General features: G+C 42.5%; 3 protein-coding genes across 3 annotated transcripts in view; 2 read left to right on the forward strand and 1 right to left on the reverse strand.

Annotated features, from left to right (window-relative positions):
• The window catches only part of LOC116721371 (tumor necrosis factor receptor superfamily member 14-like), a 1133408-nt gene that overhangs the window by 493157 nt on the left and 615356 nt on the right, over positions 1–24895 (forward strand). The window lies entirely within an intron of this gene.
• On the reverse strand, positions 1485–7791 carry si:ch73-70k4.1 (Fanconi anemia core complex-associated protein 20). The gene is made up of 4 exons (XM_032565106.1): positions 7520–7791; positions 6030–6183; positions 4637–5097; positions 1485–3317 (listed from the first exon to the last, which is right to left on the reverse strand). Exons 1-4 carry the CDS (start codon positions 7660–7662, stop codon positions 3245–3247), a joined length of 831 nt encoding a protein of 276 aa, XP_032420997.1. The 5' UTR covers positions 7663–7791; the 3' UTR covers positions 1485–3244.
• Positions 22640–24895, forward strand: part of skia (v-ski avian sarcoma viral oncogene homolog a) — a 71106-nt gene continuing 68850 nt past the window's right edge. The window contains exon 1 of the mRNA XM_032564616.1: positions 22640–24058. Within this exon, the coding sequence (XP_032420507.1) occupies positions 23153–24058 (906 nt within the window). The 5' untranslated portion in view covers positions 22640–23152. The remainder of the gene's footprint in view (positions 24059–24895) is intronic.

The raw sequence follows: 24895 nt of genomic DNA on the forward strand, positions 1-24895 counted from the left end.
AAAGAGGAAAAGCTCCCTTTTAACAGGAAGGAACATGCAGCGTAAACAGAACGTGGCTCTGAGGTTTGAGAAGACAGAACAGAATCTCCCCCCCCCCAGAAAACACCAAGAACTGATGTAGGAATAAAGATCAGACAGAAGGATTTGCTCGATGTTCGGGGTCCTGGTCGGGCTTCTGTGGCATGTTTAATAAATTCAGTGTCGTTGTAACTGGTTCATTCAAATGCATGTTTAAGGTCGCAACATCTTAACTGGATGAAAGTCACAAACTGACAGCTGGAGATTCTCCTGCGTGTTTTCTGACACGGATCTGAATTCATGGTTTGAGGCTTGATGCAACGCCGCTTGCTAGCTTTTCTGGCCTACTTCATGTTGCCAAAAAGGTTCTATTTAAGTGACTAGTTGATTCCACAGGTCAAGCAGAATTTGGGTCTAGATGTGGCCAGTAAACCTGAAACAGGAAGGAGAATTTATCACACTGATATCTGACACAGATTATTTTTTCCCAGTTGATAACATCTGTTTAGTATTTCTGAAAATACATTTCAGCAATAAAGCAGTTCAAAGTGCTTTACACTATAAAATCATGCTACAGCAGCCATTTATAAAATAAAAGCACTTTATCAAATGTCATCAACTTCATTCCTCCTCTTATTGATCGAAGTAACTAAGTAAACGGGTTTTAGCCTTGATTTAAAGGAGCTCAGTGTGCAGCACAGCTCCACAAGCAGCTCTCGTTCAAATGCGAGTATAACGAATCCAAATCAGTCCGGTTCCTCCCCGTTCAGACCCAGTTACACACACAATGTAAAGTAGGACAATCGAACTCCATCGATCACATGACACCGAGTGGTAAAAATAAAAATAAAAAAAGACGGGCCTGGCTGATTGCATCAAGGAAGTCCTCCTGAGGCAGGCATGTGGCGCCGCCTCCTACCGCCACGACGGCAGGACTCGATCCTGTTGTTTGGAATGATTTCCAGTTCGGTAATGGTTCCCAGCAGCAGCGTAGAGCTCTGACCACTTGTTCTCCGTGTGAGGCAGATGATCTGGTTAAAAAAAAAAAAAAAAAAAAAAAAAAGCACCTTGCAGAGTCAATTTGCCAGTTGATGAGGAATCACCGAGTAAAGCTCGCCCGCATTTCCTTCACATAAAACGTTCACCGTGAAGCGCGTCACACGAAACAACGCTTTCCAATTACCCAGCCAATTACCTTGATTAGCAGGAAGAGGGCTGATCGCTGTGAACGCAACCTCCCAACATCACAGCAGAGCCGAATCACTTCTTTACAGATAATCCGACTTCATTTTACCCTGCTGTGTACATTTCCATATCAGTGAATTTTTAAATATTTTCGGGAAACACACTTTCTTCACTGTGTTCAAAAAAAAAATGATGCGAATAATGATCTACTGCATTAAACCATTAGGACCAACACAAGTCCTAAGCCTTTTTGTACATGAGATAAATGAGTGCAGTGCATATAAAGTTGTTAACGTTTACTTCATGTGTTCACACCACATTAATATTGAGTGTTAGGCAGCTTCTATGTACAATGGAAGGATAATTACAAATTATGGCAGAGCAAAATTTCTACAATTTAGCAACAAGCAAATAAAAAAACAAAACAACAATGTTAAACAGCATAGGAATAGAAAACTTCAATGAAATAATATTTTTCAATGAAAATATTATTGTTTTAGAAGACTCATATTGACCATGAAAACTATTGCGATAGTAAATATTTCCATACATAAATTACCGTGTAGAGACCTGGGGAGACTCTTATGAAATGAAAAGAAAACCTATCTACATGCTTCAGAAGAAAGCTACATGAAATATAAATGTTTTCATCCAACTAAACTTATTTCTTGCATTGCATACTTCAAAACCTTATAATTTAGTCAAGCGCAGAATGGCAATGACGACGTGCAAAGCTCACAACATGCTAATTCCAAGGTGTCTGCAGAAGTGGCTCAAAATTAAAGAAACAGATCAGTAATGAAGAGAAAGATTTGTTTAACCCGTCATGGGGATGATGGTGACCTCGTGCACCTATTGACTTGCATGAAAGTGTGTTTGGTGCGACAGTTAAGGGATAAAAAAAGAAAATAAAAAATTCAGGACAAACGTTTAAAAAAAAAATGGTTGTACCCCATGAAACATTTGTGGTTTTGCCTTTGACAGGAATTTAAATATTGTTTATTTCTGCTAGTTTTGTCCTTTTTTTTTTCAGTTTCAATATTTATTATACTAAGCATATTTATTTTTCACAAGGCGAACCCAAAGACATCCAGAAAATATTCTGTGGAACGATGAGACAAAAGTTGAATTTCTTGGGAGGTGAGGGGTCGTGTCGTCTCCATGGCGGTCGTGAACTCGCCGTTCATCCTGGACAACCGTCCAACGTGGCTTAAATCAAACATTCATATTAAACTGTGGATTCAGACAAATGATGCCGATTCTTACAGAAATCCACTCCAAGGTCCAACTGAACCGTCTCTGATGGAGGTGAAGGTATAAACAGGCTACAAAAAAATTTCTTCACACCGGTTTGTACCGATTGGGTTTAAAGGCTGTTACCATGGTGACAAAACCATCCCAACACTGGAAGCTGACCCCCTGCACATATGTGCACCCAATTTCTTTTTTTTTTTAAGAACATATTCCACCCCGAGTTTCATCAAATTGGAAAAATACATTTATATGACTGCAATTACAGGTTCAAGAACAAAAATCACATCTTTTAAATTTCTCTTCTAAATGGAGGAGCAAAACAGAGGTTGAAAATCTCCAGTTTTACAGATCTGAAATGTGGAACATGAGTTTGAATTTATCCAATAATAGAACAAGCGCCTCATCTCCTTAGCTCTGCAGGCGCTGGGCCTGAAGGACTGTTCAGCTGCTTTCCCTGAACCCGGACTTCAATACAGATGATTATGTTTCCTGAACCAGCTGTAAGTGGGTCAAAAAGCTGAAAGGTGCGGCTGTAGCCAAAGTTTCCTTTTCAAAAGTCATTTAGAGAAGAAGAAACAGCTACGAGGGGCAAGTCTCATCAGATTCTCAGTTCAAGTCAAAGCCCTCTAACTTTCCCCCTGCTCTGACCCTCTGGTACGCGAGTGTTCAGTCTACGTCAGTGGAGTAGATGACTTGACCGCGCCCTCTTCCAGCTGACCGGGTCCTGGAGTGTGTCGGGGCATCTGGCTGCCTGAAGCCCCGGGACGGCCGCCAGCTTCCTGTCGCCTCACCAGGTCATGTCCACACTCAGCTCAGAGAGACACTGGGCCAGGTGGCCGTCCTGCTCCGTCTGCGTGAACCTGGAGGGCCAGAAAGCATCACACTCAGAGGGACGAGATCACCAGGAAGCTGCCAACTAGGAGAAAATAATAATAATAATACATTTTGTCCTGCAACACCTTCTCAAAAAACTCTAGACACTTTATCTCTGATATTCCATGAATCTAATGAAAGAACTGAACACTTGGGTACATAACGCAGGACATTAATCACACACTGATGGAAACAGGCGAGTATCTGAGCTGTGGTGAGTGTGAGACGGGTCGGTGCGGTCACCGGTGTGTCGGCGTATCCCGTTTCTGATGTGACTGAAACGGTGTCAGACAGGATTTCTATTAGTATTTGGAGCAGGACCCATGGGCACCAGCTGGGGAAGCTAAAAGAACACACGGTGACCGTAAACAGAGCCACTAACGTCCGTCATTAACTGACCAGAATTTAATACGAGAGTCGTAATGAAACCCTGCAGAGACGTGATGGACAGTGAGCTGATATAGTTTTATTGACCGTCTTTCAGTTGATCAGACCTTTGACTCTGGGGGGTCGTCGTTCCCAGAACGCTTTAGTTGGAACAAGTCAGACAACATGAAGGTTTGGACCAAGGACTCATTACTCCCATCACATCTCATCAATAATGAATCCTGCAGCATAGCTCAGCTCAATAAACTAAGAACAATTCATTTCAGAGATTTAGATGGAAATGTAATTTTACTTCATGGGAATACTCTCCGGATTTGAGTTAATATTACAGGAGTCAGAAAAAGGATGCGTGCGCAAATAATGAGGCGTGTTCAACGCCCCCACCCCAACAGGACGACTAACACTCCAATCACGAGCAGCATCTTCATCCTCAACAGGACGTTTCACACACGGTTGGACCACAATGTCTGACTTTTACTTTGAATTTACTTCTATAAATCCACCGAGAGCTAAAATCTACTGGTTATTTAAATGCAGCTCAGAGTTTGCCTCTGAACTTTAGCTGCTGCAGGACTTCCTGCTGCGCCGTCCTGATTCATCCGGCTCACCCAGACCGAAAACTCTCGCCTGGTTTTTCTCTCGGGACTTGATCCGATAGGTTTCCCCGCACACAGCAGATTTTTACTGGTAAGAGTGAGCCTGAACTAAACGCCGACACCATCACTCAGTGGTACGCTGCACTGTTAAGCTTTCATCCCACGTAGTCGGCTTGTGTGTGAATGTTCATGTTCGACTGTCATTATTTCGCCGGGAATTTTCCAGAGCTGTCCTCTGCCACTCGAGAGGACTAACGGGAAACAATGTTCCCTTTTCATTTTAGTGTGAAAAGAAGAGAAAGTGAGTGACGAGCAGCTCTTACCCAGAAGGGAACACATGAAGACACATGGGGCAGCTCTCCAGAGCTCCTACTTCATGTTTGCTAGCATTCTGCACCACCGCCACCTTCTCCTCCTCCTCGCCACATGGAGAAACCGGTGGGTTGGAAACCTTCAGCGACTCGGCTAGAAGCCGTCTGCTCAACGGTCCGACCCTCGGCTCTCCTGCTGAAGACGGAGCTGGCTTCTCCCAGTTCTGAGTCCTGCTGAGGGATCCGGGAGGTTCGGCTTGCTGTTCAGGACTCTGTCTGCTGTCAGACGATGGCCCTTTGTCAGGTGACTCTCCAGAAGGCCTGGTCTGGACTGGGGCAATCTCCTGGGGAGAAGACGCACTCTGAGGGTCTGATGGAAGTCCCGGGGTGAGTGGGCCGTCTTCTGGGAAGGGAGGAGCATCACTGAAGAGATCAATCGTCCACTGCTCCTCTACCTCTGGTGTGGCAGGTCTCTAAATAGAATTTAAACAAAACAAAACAAAAACAAACTAGTCTTATTAGGTCTACAAAATTTAAGACAAGCCATCTATTGCCGTCATCATTCAGGCAAACACACCAAAAACATGCAAAAATGATCATGCCGCCCTGAGACCACTGCGTCTCGATTGTTTTCATGAAGCAGTCGCTGGGGAGACCTCGGCCAATCAGAACACAGAAGCTGTATGGTTGAAACGCAAACCAGTGACAGAGCAACTCATCTACTTTCCATGTCTTATACTTCTGAGTCACAGGTTGTTGCTTACAATGGGTCGCACTGAAACATGTGAACAGAGGGAGCGGCGTTCAATTGGCAGTGACGACTGTGATTGGCTGAGGTGTATTTGTGAACAAACAGAGCATAGAGCTTAAACCCACAGCAGGGAAGTCTTCAAGGGGAAACCCAGCATAGAAAACACTCCTGGATCACCTCTCTATCTTTTTTTGTGTGCATCTGCTCGGTCTTGTCAAGCCCCCCGTTGGTTTTGGCAGACGGCTGGTCCGACCGAGTCCGGTTCTGGATCTACTGGAGGTTTCTTCCTGTTAAAGGAAGGGGAGCTTTTCCTCTCCACTGTCGCTACACGCATTCTCAGTATGAGGGATTGCTGCAAAGTCAACAAAGACAACACAAGCGATTGTCCGCTGTTGCTACATCATCCAGGAGAAGTCAATGCTGCAGGTCAACGACCTGCTGGGCTTCCTTAGATGGAAAACCTGATGCACTGTTTGATAGAGGATCCGTTGAATTATGCTTCCAGATGACATTTGTTGTGAGCTGGTGCTATAGGAACAACCTGAACTGAAGTGAACTGGTGCGTGTCTGAAATTGGACTTTTAACGCAGCACGTTGATGAATATTTTTGAAGAGAGCAGTATTCTCCACAGGAGCAGCTTTCGGTAAACTTACCGCAGCAGGAGGAAGGGGAAGATCAGGAACCGGGTCCCAGAGCTGGTTCTGCAGGTGCGGCAGAGCAGACATCAGTGTGAACGCCCACAGGCTCTCCACAGCGGGGGGCCGCAACACGTTCCACCATGCTGCCGCTGCTGCGGGCGGCCGACACCTGAAAGCAGCTCACACACTCTGTTCCTCAGCATCACCAAGCTAACTGAGCTCTTTCTTCATCAGGCCCGACGATGACTACTTTCCAACACTTTCCAAAAAATAAAAAAATGAGACACACTTCAACAGATTTTTTTAAGTTTTTGGAGAAACAAAACAAAACACAAAAAAAAAGGGACTAATTTTAATTTGTCGTCTTCCCCGTTACAAAAAAAAAAGATTTTCATTGCATTTTTAATCTAGGCATTAAATTATTTATGAGGCTCCTCTTTGATCTGGTGCTCTGTGACTCCTTTTGTAAAATAAGAGAATTTAGAAAAAGCACAAAAGAGAGAGAGAGAGAGATGTTGAATATCTTCTGAATATATTAAGAGGAGAAGCTGAAATCTGGCTGCTTTGCAGAAACAGAAGCAGGTTGGAGCCAGGTGGAGGTGACAGACTGCCACTGGACCAAACTTCAAAACATAACGGCGCATTTTGGACTCTTGTCTTTTTCAATGAACTGGAATTTGTGCCTAAATCCAGAACCTTCTGAAAACAACATGACTCACGCATTTCCGTCTTGCAAGCTTTCGGCACTGTAAAAAGGTTAAAGTAAATAATTCTGAGACAGCATCTTGTAAGGTATCCATTGTTGCCCATTAATGGCATAAAGCAGCAGCCAGGAATGCCTCTTCAAATGCTCTTGATCTACAGTTTTCTAGACTGAGCAGCCAAATTAATTGTACAGAAGAACCTTCTAAATATTTTTCATTTTTTTTATTAATCCTTCAGTGATGGATTGAACTTTACTACTTGGTGAGCTGTACTATCCACAACAAGCAAAGACTTATTTCCTGGATGGTAAAGATACTGAACGGCTTTTTCTACACTTGGCAAACCGAAACCTGGTTGAAGGTTTATTATGACAGATTACAATAAACCCAGCCCTCAACAATAAATAAATAATAAAAATAAATACATCTTGGCATATTAGTGTGCTTTAGAGTTACTAATGTTGAAGTGATTTAAAATGATGGATTTAGTATCCCGATAAAAGAAAGGATGGAGAGATATAGCTGAAAACGTGACGGACAGAAAGTAGCTCGAGGCTTCTGCTGCTGTATTTCTGTTGCCTCTGACGCTTAACATGTCAGGAAACCCATATAACCTCCCTTACAGAGTGAACCTGAATGCAACATGGCGATTAAAACTCATCCGGAAACACCAGCCGGCAGTCCGGTGAGCCAGAAGAGTCGGAACGGAGCATGTTCCGGTTCCGGAGCATGCCGTAAACACCTGAGACGTTTAGTTCGCCTTGGACGTTGTTCCTCCTGAATGTCCGTAAAGAGCCTGACCTGTCAGGATGTGCCGCTCCGCCTCTGGACGGCGCAGCCGCGCCGCTCCTCTCCGCGGTTCCTCGGGAACCCGGTTCAGACTTCGGCTCCTCCACGGAACTCCTCTTCCGTTTCAGCTTAGACTTTGAGCCGTTTTCAGCCATCTCGTTTCGTTACTTCTTGGTTTCCGCGCCGAACTTTGAGAAGGGCTTTTCCGGGGTTATACATGCAACGTCATTTAACAGCATCCAATCAGAAGCTTCAGTAGTTTGTCATTAAAGACGGCCTGTCCAATCAGGTGAAAGTAAACCTACTGATGATGAATTTAGGCCGGGGCAGCGCTTCAATCGCCTCTTATTTCCTAAAAACTCAATACTGACTTGTCATCTGCTTTGTTTAACTCTCAATGAAGTCTGAGAATTTGTAACAATAAATGTTCCAGGCGGACCTGGCACATTTATTAATTATCATCTCATCTTAAATGTGAACAAAACATCCCAGGCACGTGCAGAGGAGATAGGCATAGGGGGCTTGAGCCCCTTCCCCCTTTATCCTTAATGCCCCAAGTGTATTAAGGATATTTTTTTCAATTACTGAGGGCAGCAGTCTGGCTGAGGGCATATACATCAGAAATGTGTCTGTTGTAAAGCTTGCTGCTGTTGGCTTCTACAGTATATTTTTGCTTTAATAATCTATATCAGGGATCCTCAGTTCCAGGCCTGGAGGGCCGGTGTCCTACAGGTGTCTCTGCTTCAACACACCTGAGTCACATAATGAGGTTATGAGCAGGACTCTGGGGAGCTTGACTGCACCGAAGAGGAAACGCAGATATTTGATTGACGCATGTTGAACCAGGGACACATCTCAGCACTGCCAGACACCGGCCCTCGAGGGCTGGATTTGAAGACCCCTGATCTATATGTCAATGCTTTTGATAGTCTGCGTGCATCCAGAATTGGAAAAAGTTAAAATCAGATTTATTTATCTTCCTTCAAACAATGAAATCAGATGTTATTCTCCACCTTAGCATGCCAGTGACACCAGAGGAACGGAAGGAAGCTGGACTCTGACTTTCAGAAAACGGAATAGTGTTGCTCAGCATGTAAACTAAACTTTGCAATTGTAATGCAATCAATGAAAGGATTTGTGATTTGGTTGTGCCTTAAAGCAAGAAACAGCAGGATAAGCAGCGTTCTCTGTTCCACAGTTTGATTGTACAGTATCATTTAATCCTTGACTCTTACTTTTAATGCTCTAACAAAATTATGTCAGTCCTGCACAAGGATTTCTACTTAGCGCAAAGCACAGCAGGTTACATCATGCAAGTATGCTAACTGTTATGATGGGGCTTTGTTCCCTCTGCAAGGACACACGTAAAGTGGAAAGTTGAAGTCATAGTGTTGGTGGGACTTTCTGAGTCTTTTAAGCTTTTGGCCAGAGGGACGACCAACGGAGAGCAGCTGTAATTATGCAATGGAAAAAAAGACAAGGGAAAGCTGGAGTGAAAGGAAGGAAAAGAGAACATCATAGAAATGAAAGACAGGAGAGAGGGGGGGGGATAATGTGTGCAAATCTTGAATTATGTTTATGGTTACTATTCCTTCCTTTTTCAAACTTCTGCACCATAACCTGAGGACTGCAGCGAGGCGTTTTCTGAACTGACCGTATTGCACAATCTTTCTTTTTGGGTCACATTGGGGGAAAAGCACAAAAGCAGAGGACTGGGCCAGGGTTGTCTGCAGCGCTACACTGGGAAAAATCCTGCTGGCGCCTGGAAAGAAACCTTACATCACACGCTGCAAGTGATGCTGTGTTGTCCCCTGCTGTCATGGAGACCAGGGAAGTGAAGATGCCTCTGCAGAAATTGCAAACGTACCCGCTGAATGCAGAGGAAAGTGAAAAAAGACACAACTCCATTTATCTTTAGACAGAAAATCGATGCATAACAACTAAAATTAGGTCTGCAGCCTCACAAAGACTCTGTCTGTTTGTTTGTTTGGTCAACACTTAAAAAAAAGAAGCTAAGATCACAAAATTTGACAGGCAGAAGCAAAGATTTTAGCACTAATTAAATTATTCAAAATGGTAACAATTAGGTGAAAACTATATTAACAGACCTTGAACATCCCCACATTTTTGCACAGTCAAGCCGTACATCTCAGTAGGTTCTGTGTGGATTTTACAAGCTAGGCAAACACAAAGTAGTTAAGTGGAAGGCTGAGACACATTGTTTCAAAATCTACATATCTGAAAGGTGTGCCTCCTGAGCCCATCGTTTGTAGAACCACCTCTTGCTGTAGTCAGCGCTTCATGTCTTTTCTTGCCCGTGTCCACCAGCTTTGGACATCTAAACAGCTCAACCACAGTCAGACTAGAGAGAGAGTATCTTTAAACATTCATTTTCTTATTTTGTCTGACCTTTGACTAGGCCGTCCTATCACCCGGATATGATTTGATGACAGCCATCCTGGCTGTTTGTTTTTGGGTGGTTGTTCTGTTGGAAGGTGAACCTCCACCCTGTTCTTAAGTCTTCTTATCAACTCTGGCCAGGTTCCCTGACCCTGCTGAAGAAGCACATCGCCATCCAAGCGTAGGTGATACTTGAGCAAATCACTGTACTTCTCTCTGCACACCCTGTCGAGCTGTCCAGAGACAAAGCAGCAAACACTACCAGATGTAAGAAAGATACATATTTCAAAATGTCTGCAAAAATCAAGCAAAATTATTAGAGAAAAATGTAAAAAATAAAAAGTTGCAGTAGCCTGGTTGCATAAGCTGCACATCCTTTTAAATGTTTATGTTTCAGTATTCAGTCTTCTGAACTCCACACCTTACCGTCGGTTGTTGAGAATTTGATAAACCTTAAATAAAGTCCAACTGACCTTATACAATTATTCTTATATTTGCTAATTTAACTAAAGCCACAGTTTACAGAGCTTGGAAAGCATCAAATGGAACTGAAAGTTATCCAGTAAGAGAAGATTGCAACTAAAGCATTTTGTGCTCACTATGGTACACTGAAGACTGTCACCAGTAATTGGACAAGTTATCAGACAACAGAAACAAGACAGACACTGGATATAGTCCCCCAAACTGGGTCATGTTTGAATATGAGACTTTTTCAAGCGGTCAACCACAACGGACACAAATAGGAAGTTTTTTAATATTTATTGGAAAGATGAGTCTTTTTTTGGACAAGAAGAGAAAAGGTGAGTGGTTGTCATTATCATTAAGGTAAGTATTATCTGGAAACTTTGACTCGGCTCCTTACTAGAAGCTGGTAAGAAAAGTGTTATGACTGGTGATGTTATGGTTGGACCAGCATGTAGACACGAACTCGGAATTATCGAAGAACACACGACGAAGATTATGGAAATACTCACGAAATAAATAAACTGCAGGAAAACAAGACATTCACATAGGTGACAATGGATTAATCACGAAAATGGTAAGGAAACCAGAGGAGCTAATCAGAGAGAAGTGGGCGCAGCTGTGAAAAGCGCAGGTGGAGGTGATGGATGCAGACTGACAGTCTGAGGGAAGGTGAAAGATAAACAGAGAAACTAACACCGGAAAAGAATGACACTCATGTGAGAGAACATAATCCAGAGCGCAATGGGACGAGTCAGATGAATAACAGAACCACGACAAAAGGACTAAACTAAAACGGAAAGATCCAAGAGCGTACATAAAGAGAGGGATGACAAAATACCACGAAACACAAACACCTGTGGATCATGACAGGAGTCCCAATCCCCCCAAAATATCTAAATCCTGATCAATAAATAAAAGTTGGATGAGAGTTGAAAGTGGTTAGGCCTCAGTGGAGTTTCATCAAAGCAACAGAAACGGTCTATAGAGACAAAAAGGACTTTTGATTTTAGAGGAAGGAAGACTCCTGACGAAGTCTACAATGTAGGATCATAAACGACTGCGGATGGACAGAGGTTGGAGAAAGGCCAGTGGGGTCAATTAGACCTTTTATTGTGGTGCAGGTGGAACAGCCTGAGGCATGCTCATAAATGTCTTTAAAAAGTTATTTTAGCAGTTCTATTTCATAAGGAATTTTGGTGATATCAACAGCAAATGACCAAGGAAATCAGTCAAGCACACGTGCAGACCAGAGTAAGAAATCCCTACACTTGCTAATTGTTCCAGATAAATGCTCCGAAGTGAAGAAGATGGCAGCCGGGAAGACAGGAGAAGAGTGAGAGCTGACAGTGAAAAGTGGAAAGGGAATGGATTTGAGACTGAGGCATGAGGATTGGATGTTTGGATTTATTTTATGTAATCGTTGGATTAGGTGAGAGAGAACACTAATCCGACCTGCTCACAGTCCTGCCGACATGACGGGCCGATGAAAAGATGAGCGAGGCTCCCAGGGGACCGAAGGAGCTGCAGGTTGTGTTCTACATGCAACTTTTATTTATATATACAATAAAAGTCGCTGCTCACAAGCAGCAACAGTTTCAGGTAAATTGCCCCTGCTGTGCTGCAAGTGCTCACTCATCTCCTGTGATCGGATGTTCAGCACGCTACAGTCATTTATGATGCCGTTCAAGACTGATGTTGAGTCTCTTAGGAAACAGGCCGGAATGAACCTTTATCACAAGCGCTTGGCGTTTCTCTTGCTGCGAGCGCTGCAGCAAGAGTCTCCTCTGTCCTCCATATGTCTTGACTGGGAGGTGTGGGGTTAATATGACAGCAGCTTAAAATAAATCTGAAAAGAAATATTGGCACTAAGGCGAAATATTGTCATAAAAAACATAATTGTTCTGAAAATATCTGAAATAAATGTACTGAAAAATGTTGCATTGAAAGTGAGCCTAAATTGAACATGAATTAAGATGAATTGAAACTCAAAATACATACAGTAAGACAAATACCTGTCTTCACACAATTTGTTTAAACTGTCAATGTGATCCAAATCAACTTATAAAAACTGCAATACAATTTGAAAGGTTTTTTACAAAATAATGAACAAGGGACAGTATTTAGTCAATTCAATCCATTCATAAAAACAAATTCAAAGTGATTTACATTTTATTTCAATTATAGTTGCAGAAACTCTCAGATTTAGTTTATTAAGTCAATTAGTGAAAAGGTTTAGTCAAAAACAAAAACATTAACATACTGTCTTTGCAGCAATCCCTCATGTAGCGGCAGTAGAAAGGAAAACTACCCTTTCACAGGAAGAAACCTTCAGCAGAACCAGAACCTGACTCAGTCTAAGCGGCCATCTGCCACAGCTGATCCAGGAACACTTTCTACGTTAAAGAAACTGTAAAAAGTTCATGGCAGCAGCAGCAGCTCTTCAGTGGCCTCGGCAAGGAAAGAAACAGCTACACAAACAACCTCTGAGGCTTTAGTACAAAATCGATGGGATGACAAACAGAAGACAAACCATTGGTGGCAACAAGGTTTTATTTTAGAGACCGCATTGGCCAAGTCCATCATCTATAGAGAGAGAACATGAAGTTATTGGCAGCAATAGCTCAGCTAATGGTCCTTTCCAGGAAGGTGTCACAGGTAAGCGTAAATGCTGGGCTAGGTGTAACTTTTATAAAGAGAAAACCAGAGAGAACATAAAGGAAATGGCTTCAATAAGGGCAGATATGCTGCTCTTGGCCAGGATTCCCTTGAGAAAGAGGTTTTTAATCTCCATGAGTTTTTATCCTGGTAAAATAAAGGTGAGAAGAGAAAAAAATAACAAAGATGAGAAGAATAATGAGCGAGTACTAAGAGAATGTAACAAAGTGAGAAAACGTTCAGTTTGTCCTCCAGCAGCCTAAGCCTACGTCAGCATAACTACAGAAATAACGTAGGATAACATAAGCCAGTCTAACTTTTATCTTGATCAAAAAGGAAAGTTTTAAGCCTACTCTTAAACGTAGACGGGTTTCTGCCTCACTGACGAAAGCTGGGCGCTGGTCAAACAGGAGAGGAGCCCGAGAACTCGCTTCCTGTTCTACTTTTTGAAATTCTGGGAACCAGCAGTAAACCTGCAGTCTGAGAGCAACGTGCCGAGTTGAGATCAGGTAGACCAATCAGATCTCTGCTCTATGATGGAGGTGGATTATTAAGAGCTTGATTATATGTGAAGGAGAATCTTAAATTCTGTAATAGATTTAACAAGGAGGCAATGAAGGGAAGCTAAAACAGGAGAAATATTATGTCTTTTTAAAATTTTCATCTGAACTCTTTCTTGCTGCAGCATTTTAGGTCAGCTGAAGGCTTTTACATTTGTTGGACTTCATAATTCCAAAGAATTACAATAGTCCTGCTGAGAAGTAACAAATGCTTGGACTAATTCCAAAAGTGGAACTACACTGTTTAAATATTTACGGTTCTGGGGGAGAGTGTGACCCGTGTATCCACCAAGCCATCTGAAGAATAGATAAGCTTTGCTCTAAACTCCTTCCCTTTCTGGCCAACAAAAAAAAGAAGAAGATTTTTTTCATTTGTAAACATTGAAAAACCTTCCACACTTATCTTCCTCCATCACTTGAGAGACAGCTCAAGGATTTCTATTTAATCCATTTTATTTCCCATTTCAAAGGTCTTATCTTTTTTTATCTGATTTGACAAAACATGAAGGATGAAAAACGGTAAATAAACATTTTGGTGACTTATTCACAAGACTGCTATGCTTTCAGACTGAAACACAAGAGTCCTCAGATAAACTTTAAGTCACCATTGTTTCCCGATTTTTGAGCTCACCTAATTTAAGCTACACCCACTGACTTTAAAAGGAAACACAGAGTACATGTATAGGCTGCAGATATATACATTAAACATGAGATACACTAAAAAGACTTTTAGTTAACTTAAATGAAACACTTTGAAAAATGCTTTTTCCAAACAGTACCTGTAACAGGCTACTTTTTTTTTTTTTAAAGAAATTGGTCATTGTCTTCATCTTCCTCCTGTGCGCTCCTCTATTAACTTTCTTAACAATGTTTTTATCAGCAGTAGCTCCTATAATGAGCCCAATTGATGCGCAGTTCCATCAGATGTTTGCTAATTGCTGTTAGCTAGTCTGAAGGAGCTGATTAGGGAGAGTCACGAGGGAGGTCTGCTCTCTGTCTGTCTGTCTGTCTGTCTATCTTGCAGTTCATTGACAGAGATGAAGACTGAGGCTTGGTCATCACAATCACAGAAGCGTAAGGAGAGTGAAAACAAAGCAGCAACAGCACATGAGGAGAGGCTAGCATAGGGGCTCCATGTTGGCAACATTACACGAAACATCTAAAAGCAGGGTTGGCATTCACTCTGGTGTCTGGCAGCTTTGGCCCAGGTGGGACGAGAAGCCTGAAGGAACAGCAAGTTTTGCATCACACTTTCCTCCATTATCACCAAATCTCCACACAGACAGCTGCAGGCCTGACTTTACTGTCTGTCGCTGCCAGAGTTAATCGCAGTGCTTCGTGCCAGCACGCAGACTGAACACAAAGCATGTCTGATCATTCTTCCCAGGTCAACTGTTTCCTAAGTCATATAGGAGGATTCTGAGTGTTTTCAGAAATTATTATATTTAGGTGTTCTTCACGAAAGTCCTTTTATGTTTGTTTTTTCATTCACATAAAATTGGAATCACTTGTTATTTTGTATATTTGTATTTAGAAGTTTAGAAAGGTTATTTTTTATACTTTCCCCCCTAATTTTACCTTTCTGTTCTATTCAATTCAGCTCAATTAGGCATATTTACATAGCGTCCATTTGCAACAAATGTTGTCTTTTAAGGCCCTTTACGAAAAGTAATTTTGATTGAATTATAAACACATTCCAAATGATCCTCGTTATCAAACTGTACAGTTTCACATTACCATTTCTTTCTATATATTCGTGATGCATTGACATGATTTTCCTTGGGTCATAAAAGCAGTTTATTGAACAAAAAAGAAACAAATACGCAAAAGCTGGTCTCAGTGTGCTAAAAATTACTTGGCTATTGCCATTTGATTTGCTGTCAGCCAGCCAATCTCTTAAGTACATCAGCTCTTCTCCAAAATAATCCATCCTGTGAAGCAGGGAAACACCTTTAGAAAGCATCAAGAGCTAATGATTAGCATGACCTTTAAAAGATCAAAAGGAAAATGTGGTAGTTCAGAAGCAATTTACTGAACATAAAACTTTTGCACCACAGGCTGTTGAATCTCAATATATTACAGTTTCTCTCAGTTGCTTTGGTGCATTCCTCAAAACAGAATTGTAATTCTCAAAACTACGACACTTTCGTAGTTTCTCAATCCTTTGAACAAGTTATAAATGCTACTTCCATGCAAACTATTAGGCATAAACTGTTGCTTTTCTTCCTACATTTTCAATTGGCATGTTGGAATTACATACATCTGTTGAATTGCCTCGACCTCCACAACATTTAAGCATAAGTTTGTCATTTAAGTTTTAACATGCAGAATGCTTAAATGGGCTGTCATGAGATGTCAATCATACATTTCAATTACACTTTTTTCTAAATCTGTCCTGACTGATAAGTTGCTCCCAGGTGAATCCTGTAATCCCAATTACCAACCAGTTTTCTGAAATAGTTCAAAGATGCATTTCATGATCCATCAACTGGGAAGTATATGGCGTATGTGTAGAAAACTCAATGTTACATTTCTGACAATGGAAGAATGGGGGGGAAGAAGAAGAAGAAGAAGAAGAAGAAGAAGAGTGAGGCTGTGGTGGAGGAGTTAGGAGGCAAAACAGGAGAAGAGGCAGAGGAGGTTGAGGATGTTTGACAGGGGCAGTCACTCCAACATCATCAGGAGACGACACGACAGGATGCCGATGGAGTTCCTCTCATCCTGCTCTTCGTTCCTTAACTTCATTGCAGACTTTCTCTCAGCATGGAGATGAAAAGCATAGGAAGAATACCCTGTGATCCTTACAGCACTGTTTTTCTAGTTTTTCTAAAGGAGGTTGTCCTTTGTTCCCATTTCAACGTTAGCTTGTTTTTCTTTGTTCTTTAGAAAAATACATGGCCCTGGCTGCCCTGCTCAGTCTAATAATGACTGAACAGATTCTCAGTTTCTCTGCTTCCATGATGTTAAGACACCAGGCCCATGGTAAGGAAGGGACAGGCTTAAATGCACCCTCTATCAAATTATTGGCATGAATGTTTTTTGCTCAACAGGCACTTGTTTGCTTATGAAACGATAGGTCTGATGTTGAAGTTAGAAAAATTGTCTTTATTTTTTATTTTTGTACATGTCCTTGCAATAGCAGGAAAACCCCCTCCTCGCCCCCAAACTCAGAAATGGTTCGGCTGCAGAGAAAACTTCTGACTTTAATTTTACCAGGCTGCCTCAGTGGTGGACTTAAATGCCCGGTTTGCTACATGTAGACTGAGGCGGTCCCACTGCTGGGGGTCAGAATCAAACATCCTGATTCAAAGAAAAAGCACCCGGCTGAGACTGTCACTGCTACACATCTCAAATCCCCTGGCTACCACCGACTCACACCTTCCTACTCAGAACATCAGAATCACTAGCAGTGTTCAAATACAGATTCAGTGAAGTCTGTGAGAGAGCGCCCAGCTTCGTTGCTTCAGCTTAAAATCAACCGCTGATTATTGGCTATTATTTATTGTGATGTATTTGTGAACAAAGCCAGCGTAAACACAAAGATTGCAAATAGCATCTGACTGTAGCCATGGTAACACAACAATCAAACTATCTAGATGATTCTTTGCACTTATACAAAGTAAGCTTCCTAATCAAACAATTCATTTTTATCTCCGCTGACAGACTGAAATACAATTTAGTAACATTGTTGTTCGAAATAAATGACAGCTAAAGTTTTAGGTCAATGGTCTGTGTTACAATTCAGCCATTTCTAGGGCCCCCTGAATGTCTGGAGGGGCCTACCAGCAGCTACTGACTTTTCTTTGCCCTGATGTCTTTCAGTTTTACAATTCTAGATCTCAGAGGAGCTATCATCCAAAAATAATGTAGAGTTAACCCCTCTGAGCTTTTTCAGTCTTGAAAACAGCCTGAAGCCAAGTTACTATGGAGGTTAAACAGTCAGATATTATTAGGGTTTATTTAGTAACATAGTAACAAATTGGCTTATTTCATAACTTCATAACCAGGGACCTTCTCTTTCTCCTATGATCTGTTCAACAGCTACAGTCACAGATCAACTCAGACCTTCAGGACTGTCAGCAGCACAAACAGCAACATTATACCTACCAAGGAAAACACAGACTATATTTGCTTTGCATTGCCCCCACATGATGACAATGATACAGTATGATCCGATTAAATACTAGATTCTTGATTAATATGGGTTGTTGCTGTGTTGTTGCACGGTGTTTTAAGATCGTGTCCCCTTTTTAACTCTGAGCCCCAGGCCCTCCAAAAGCCTCTGCACGGCCCTGCCGTACGCAATGAAAAAAAGGACTTGACATTCTGAAGCGCTGATATGTTCACTGACACAGATAATTCATTTTGAGAGATGAGCTAAGCGTTTTGAGGCATAGACTGGATTTTGCAGTTTTTCAGTGGTTTCTTGCTGTTTGAAGAAATAATTTTGAGAAATGCAATCACTGTTTTGCAAACATCAAGGATGATTTGAGAAATTCACCAAAGCACCTAAAAAAAAAAAGCCTAGAAATAGACTTCTATCATTCGCTTTTTAGGCAAAACCCAGACATTTTCAGTTAGGTGTAATTGCAAAATAGAGAGCATTAAAGTCTTGACTTTGAAAATGAATTAGTGAGATGTCCATGGGGCGACTGTGGCTCTTTGGTAGAGTAGTCGTCTTGCGATCGGAAGGTTGTAGGTTCGATTCCAGCTTCCTCCTGCCACATGTCGACGTGCCTCTGGGCCCCAAACCCCAAATTGCCTACCGATCTGCGTATCGGTGTTATAAATGTGTGTGTGTTTGTGAGTGCGACTGGGTGAATGTGACTCTAGTGTAAAGCGCTTTGAGTGGTCAAAAATGACTGGAAAAGCGCTACATAAGTTCAGTCCATTTACCATTAGATGGTCCGTTGATCATTAAATTCTTGCAGGTGCCACCTACGCTGGAGTTTAGGTGGCAAAAGCATTTCCCCTGGGCTGCACAGTGGGGAAGTTGTTAGCTCTGTTGCTTCAGAACAAGAAGCTCCTGACTTTCCCCCAAGGATTCCCCTCCAACTCCAAAAACACCCATATTGGGTTAATTGGCTGCTCTCCAGTGAACATTGCTGTGAGTGTGCATGCCGCATGGCCCTTTGATGGACTGATAACCTTTCCAGAGGCTGGAGACACATTGCCTGTAAAAAGTATTCACTCTCTTTGGTGTCTTACCCTTTTTACTGATTTTACAAATCAGTCACAATCAACAAATCTTTGGATTTTCTGACAAAAGAAAAATCACAAAAATTGCCTTATGTTAGCCGCAGCACTGTGCGTGTAGTAGGCAGATAAAACAGGAAAACACAGAATCCATAACAGAACCTTTTGCCCAGCCACACAAGATGGACACCAAACACTGCACATCACCACAAACACACTATCTCCACTGTGAAGCATAGTGGTGGCTGCATCATGCTGTGGGGTGCTTCTCAGCAAAGCATTTTTTAATGTAGAAGGTCAGATGAAGGCAGCAGAACAAAGGGAAATCCTGGAGGACAATTAGTTTCCATCTGCAGGAGAACTACGCATTCAGGGAACATTTATTATCCAGCCAAACAGCTAAAGCTACACAGAGACCGTTTGAAGACAGCAACTTGGAAGTTCTGAAGTGATTATGCTAATGCTAAGTGATTATATTTAATTGATGTTTTTTTAGAAATCATTTTAACATTTACATTACATTTTTGGTCATGATTTTGGTCAAAAAATTTTCTGGCCCCATATATTGTTGATCATGAAAAGTGATTTATCAAATAAATAAAATGGTAAAAAGTCCAAGATTGGAATAACTGACACTCTAGTCTAGACTCTGTAAGTATATAGAAATAAATGGGAGTACTCTGCCTTCTTGGTAATAAATTAATATGTAATATCTGTAAATCTACTTACAACATTTTCAAACGTATATTTAAAAATAAAACTTTGGATCGGTAAACCAATGGCAGGATGTGGCATCAGGACATGGACATATTTTATACCCCCTAAAAAAAGAAGATATTGAAAAACAAAACATTTAACCTTAGCTGTTCCTCTTAATTGTTATTACTGTCATTATGATTCCACATTTGTTTCCTCCTAAGCTCTCTGTGTTTTCCATGTGTTTGAAAGGTGCTCTTTGAACACAGCTAAGCGATGCTTTCAGGTCATGACCCACATTTTAGGTTGCAGTTGCAGCCGGATTTGGACAGGGGACGCTAAAAGAGCAGAAACCACCAGAACTCTCCGGGAGTTGAACTTGCCCTCAACACATGAACCCAAACCCCGCCAGTCCTCCCCGTTTGGTTTGGATTACAGATCAGGATTATCTTTTACTATTCCTCCAGTTTTACTTCTTTCTCTGTAACAAAACTGAATCTAAAAAAAAAAACCGATTAAGCAAGCAGCGTATCTAAATATGTAGAAACTTTATGATTCCTTTGAAAAAAAGTCATGTAAAAACATAGAAACATTGCTGTTTATCAACTTCTGATCATTTTTGCTTATGCAAAACATTAACAAGAACATTGCCTCTCACTGATATTTCTTCTTAACACATTAAAGCAGAAGGTACACTAAACCACAGCCAGACGTGTTGCTTAAATATGTCCTGTCTCACAAGACAACACCCATCCTCTTTTACGTTCTTTTCTCACTGAACCAAATGACTTGCATAAACTCAGCCCTAGAAATTGTGAGATGGCTAATCTACACAAATAAAACCCCAAATCTGTCTTTCAGCTTAGTTTCCCGTAGAGAATTATTACAAAGCACTAATATGTGCATTAAAATGGTGATGTTTCTTGAGCATGTGGCAAAATCTGAAAAGACAGTACTGCTGTACAGAGCAGCGATCTGTTCTGTATTTCAGCAGAGTTAGGTATGATGTCTTTTTATTGCAATATTTGTCATGGTATTTTTTTTTTTATGTCTTTTTTGATTTTCTCCTGCTGTTTTTTTTTCTTTTTTTTTTCTTCATACTTTAAACAGATCCAGCTCTAGGAATAAATTTTTTTTGTGACATAGTTGGTGGAGTTCTTCAAAGCAGGTTATGTTAAAATGGAATCAGAATTCAGCATGCTTTTGTCTGATCTCAGAAAACACATTTTTGACACAGTGACTAGATAAATCAGTGGGTGACAACCCTTTTTGCTTTGAGCACACCATAAAGCTTTGCTCCTTCCTTTGATATTTGCCCTCCATATGTTCACTGTTTATGCGTCATTGTTCTGGAAAGTACATCGTAAAGAAAAACTCAATAAAATCAAATGTTATTGTGGAGGACAGTGATGGCATAGTTACTTTGAAAAAGTAACTTTAATCGGATTACTGATTACTCCTTGAAAAAGTAACTCAGTTAGATTACTGACTACTTGATCTGGAAAGTAACTAAGTTACATTAAAAGTAACTTTTTTAGTTACTTTCAGCTGCTGCTAACCAACAACGCTGTGAAAATTACATTGATCTTTGCCGATACTTAGTTGTAAGCTATTTTATAATGGTAACATCAACGATGTGTCTCCACTTATAGGGTTGAACTGAAGGGGAGATTTTTTTTAATGGTTACAGTACAAAAAAAATAAATAAACGTTAGTAATTTGTGCCTGTTTCTGTGTGGTCCACTGTTGTCTGGAAAACTCTGAGAAGGATTTTAACCCCCCCAGCCCCCAGCCTCCAGGTTGTGCGTTACGGCCCTGCGTTTGGTGTCAGAGCTCAGCGCTCCTCCTGCGGCTCCGCAATTCAGATGGCTGCTGCACAGATTTGTGACACTTATCTTAATATTAATAATCATAATGGCGTTTAGTTGCACAACTTTACGGACTCGTTCATTCGTGGCTGTTTTCACGTTTATTGCTCTGTTCATATTAGTCTCGATGTTTCCAATGTTCTGGACAGCTCGACGTAATTGACAGGTAATATATTAACTTGACATTAACAAAGACACAGCGGGACGGATCATCCGGGAAATGATGGACAGGCAGAGCCTGACTAAAACTAACTGGAGGTCAGACACATTCTGGGGTTTCTGTCTGCTTATTTCCAAGCCCAAATGAGCAACTTCACGTTCAAAAACGAGCCCAAAAAGCGCAACCCGCGACTCATTAAATTCGCTAGCGACTTAAAAAAATAAAAATAAAATTTTTTAGAAAAAGCCCACAGCCACTTATAATAATCAGACTTGGCGACAGAAACTCAAAATAGTTCCTGTTTTTCTACCAACAAAATGCGCATCTCTCTCCTCCCTCCATTGTTTACGTTTCTGTCGCTGCTGATACTGTCGCATAGAAACGGCGATCACTCGACAAGACGCGTAGAGGAAATAAAATTAAATTCCAAAAGAAAATAGTAACGCACAGTAACGCAAAAAATGATTTTGATAAGTAACTGTGGTCTGACTACTGGATACGAAATAGCAACGCGTTAGATTACTCGTTACTGAAAAAAGTGGTCCGACGAATGTGTAACTTTCATGACACATTTAAGTAATGTGTAGTGACTGATTTAACTGTCATGCATAATTGTTTCTTCGCCAGCTATGGTGGCTGACCAGAACCTATGAATATCAGCATGGGGTCTCATACGTCCGTCCTTGGTTTGCCTAATATTCAAACTTTACATTTGTTGTAAAACAAAACAAACAAAAAGGTTTACAACACAGAATAATAAAATGCGATCGATTAAAAACAAATATTTCCCCTACGCACTCTTTAAAGCAGCACATGTCTTCTTACTTTCTTCACCTTTTTTTCCTGCTTCGAGGTAGCAGCTTGGTTTAAGCCGTCCGCGCAGTGCGTGCGCGTGTGCGGCGCACGTCGTGTGCGCGCGTGTCTACGGTGTCGGCGGCGGTGAGGGGGTGACGGCTCGTTCCTGGAAGAGCCCGGCCTGCCTGCAGAGTCACTCGCATTCCTGGCTGGGATTCAATGACTGAGCCAGACACACAAACACTGAGGGTGGAGGAAGAGCGGTGGAGGGTAGGGGAGAGAGAGAGGGAGAGGGCGCGTGAGAGAGAGCTAGACGGGGCGCGAGGCAGAGAGAGGCAGGGAGGGAGTGGGGGAGCGCGCGCGGACGGGCACGGCAGGCTGCCTCTCAGACTTCTCATCTCCATCCAGTCAGAGTGAACTGCGGGGGCAGACCGAGCGGATCTCTGCAGTCCTCGACAGCGGAAAGAAACCCAGAATAAGATTTTTTTTGTTTGTTTTTCTCTCGCCGAGCTTTTCCCTCCCCGCTTCGGTTGGTTTTCGCCTACTCTGCTTTGGGACTCGACCAGCGGAACTTTTCGGCCCTCTGGAGTTTCAAACAGTCTCGTTTTTATTTTTAGTTTTTTTTTTTTTAAAAGGGACAGTCGGCGACCTGCTGCGGGGAGCGATGTTCACTGAGCTGGACTAAAACTGCAAGAACTTTAAAAGCTCCATTCACTGGATGTTTGATGAAGCTCTTCTCGGTTTTACTCAGTTCTGGGACGCCGTGGATTTACCAGGTCGGGGAACGGATTGATACTTGCGACTCCCGTTCAGCGAGAAGGATTAACGCTTCCAAAGTTGGAAGAAAAACATGGAGACTGTAAGTCGGCAGAGCTTCCAGCCTCACCCGGGACTGCAACAAACTCTGAAGCAGTTTCACCTCAGCGCCATAAACTCCCTGGGCGGACCGGCGGCTTTCTCGGCTCGGTGGCAGCATGAGCTCCTCTTCAAGAAGGACGGGAAAGAGCCCGAGCCGGTCCTGCAGCATCTGCCGCCGCCCGTGATGCCGGGCCCGCTGTTCATCCCGTCCGACCGCTCCACGGAGAGGTGCGAGACGGTGCTGGAGGGGGAGACCATCTCGTGCTTCGTGGTCGGCGGGGAGAAACGCCTGTGCTTGCCGCAGATCCTCAACACGGTGCTCCGGGACTTCTCCCTGCAGCAGATCAACTCGGTGTGCGACGAGCTGCACATCTACTGCTCCCGCTGCACGGCGGACCAGCTGGAGATCCTCAAAGTCATGGGCATCCTGCCCTTCTCCGCGCCGTCCTGCGGTCTCATCACAAAGACGGACGCCGAGCGGCTCTGCAACGCCCTGATCTATGGAGGAGCATACCCGCCGCGATGCAAGAAGGACCCGGGCTCCGGCTCCCTGGAGCTGCAGCTCACCGATCGGAGCTTCAAGATCTACCACGAGTGTTTCGGCAAGTGCCAGGGCTTGTTCGTACCGGAGCTGTACAGCAGCCCCAACGCAGCGTGCATCCAGTGCATGGACTGCAGACTCATGTATCCGACCCACAAGTTCGTGGTGCACAGCCACAAGGCGCAGGAGAACAGGACTTGCCACTGGGGCTTCGACTCGGCCAACTGGAGGGCGTACATCCTCCTGGGTCAGGATTACACGGGCAAAGAGGAGAAGGCGCGCCTGGAGCTGCTGCTGGACGAGATCAAGGAGAAATTTGACTTCGCCAACAAGTACAAGAGGAAAGCATCATCCAGGGTGAGTCAGTCTGGCTGCGTTCAAGCGCCACTGCTGCTGCTGCTGCTGACAACTTTGAGCTCTGCCATGCTTTATCCACTGATTGCCCCATCCGAAAGGAAGGAATCCATGTGCGGATCACAGTTTTGCCGCAAAGTTTTTCCTACATCCCTAAAATGGATTTCTCTCTGATCCCTGTTTAGATCCCGTCTTCTCCCAGCGTCGTCCCACTTTGAGGAAGCCCGCAGTGTTCTGCCATCATTGGCATATTGACACTAATTAGGCCTCATCCACTGGTGGCAACAAAACGCCGCTGGTGGCAATAAAGTCATTATTCGAGTCGTGAAACTCTTAAAGCCTTCTTTATTGGCTCGTACAGTAAACACATCTCATGTAGCAACAAATGGCTTGGGGGGGGGGGTGCAAGCATTGGTTGGGAGGGAGACGTTCACCTGAAGGTAGTTTATTTCCCATTCCCAGGTGTAATAACGGTGTTCTCCAAGGATTTTACACCCTGAGCTAAAAAACTTTGGTTGTTTCTAAACAGGATTTTAAATCCTTTTCTACGGCTTTCTGTCAAATTTCTGAATGAATCATTCTATCTTCACACACTTGGAATGTTTGGATGTGTCCCTGTGTTTGCTGAGGTTCAGTTGATGAGACGGAAACTCTTAGAAATCAAATCAAATTTTATTTATATAGCACATTTCAGCAGCAAGGCATTTCAAAGTGCCTTGCCTTACATCATATCAAACACAGAAACACAAAGCAACATAGAATCAACAATCAAAACACAGCATTAAGTCAAGTTCCATCAATAAATGTGTAATTGATTACGTTTCAAATACAATTCTAAAC

The sequence above is a fragment of the Xiphophorus hellerii genome, chromosome 1 (assembly GCF_003331165.1).
Source record: "Xiphophorus hellerii strain 12219 chromosome 1, Xiphophorus_hellerii-4.1, whole genome shotgun sequence".
Classification (NCBI taxonomy): Eukaryota; Metazoa; Chordata; class Actinopteri; order Cyprinodontiformes; family Poeciliidae; genus Xiphophorus; species Xiphophorus hellerii.

Excerpts from the sequence above, each read along its gene's own strand:
- si:ch73-70k4.1 (XM_032565106.1), bottom strand. The coding sequence starts at position 7,662 with ATGGCTGAAAACGGCTCAAAGTCTAAGCTGAAACGGAAGAGGAGTTCC. Across the intron at positions 6,184-7,519 it reads GGAGCGGCACATCCTGACAG|GTGTCGGCCGCCCGCAGCAG; the intron begins GTCAGGCTCTTT and ends AGCTGCTTTCAG. Across the intron at positions 5,098-6,029 it reads TTCCCCTTCCTCCTGCTGCG|AGACCTGCCACACCAGAGGT; the intron begins GTAAGTTTACCG and ends AATTCTATTTAG.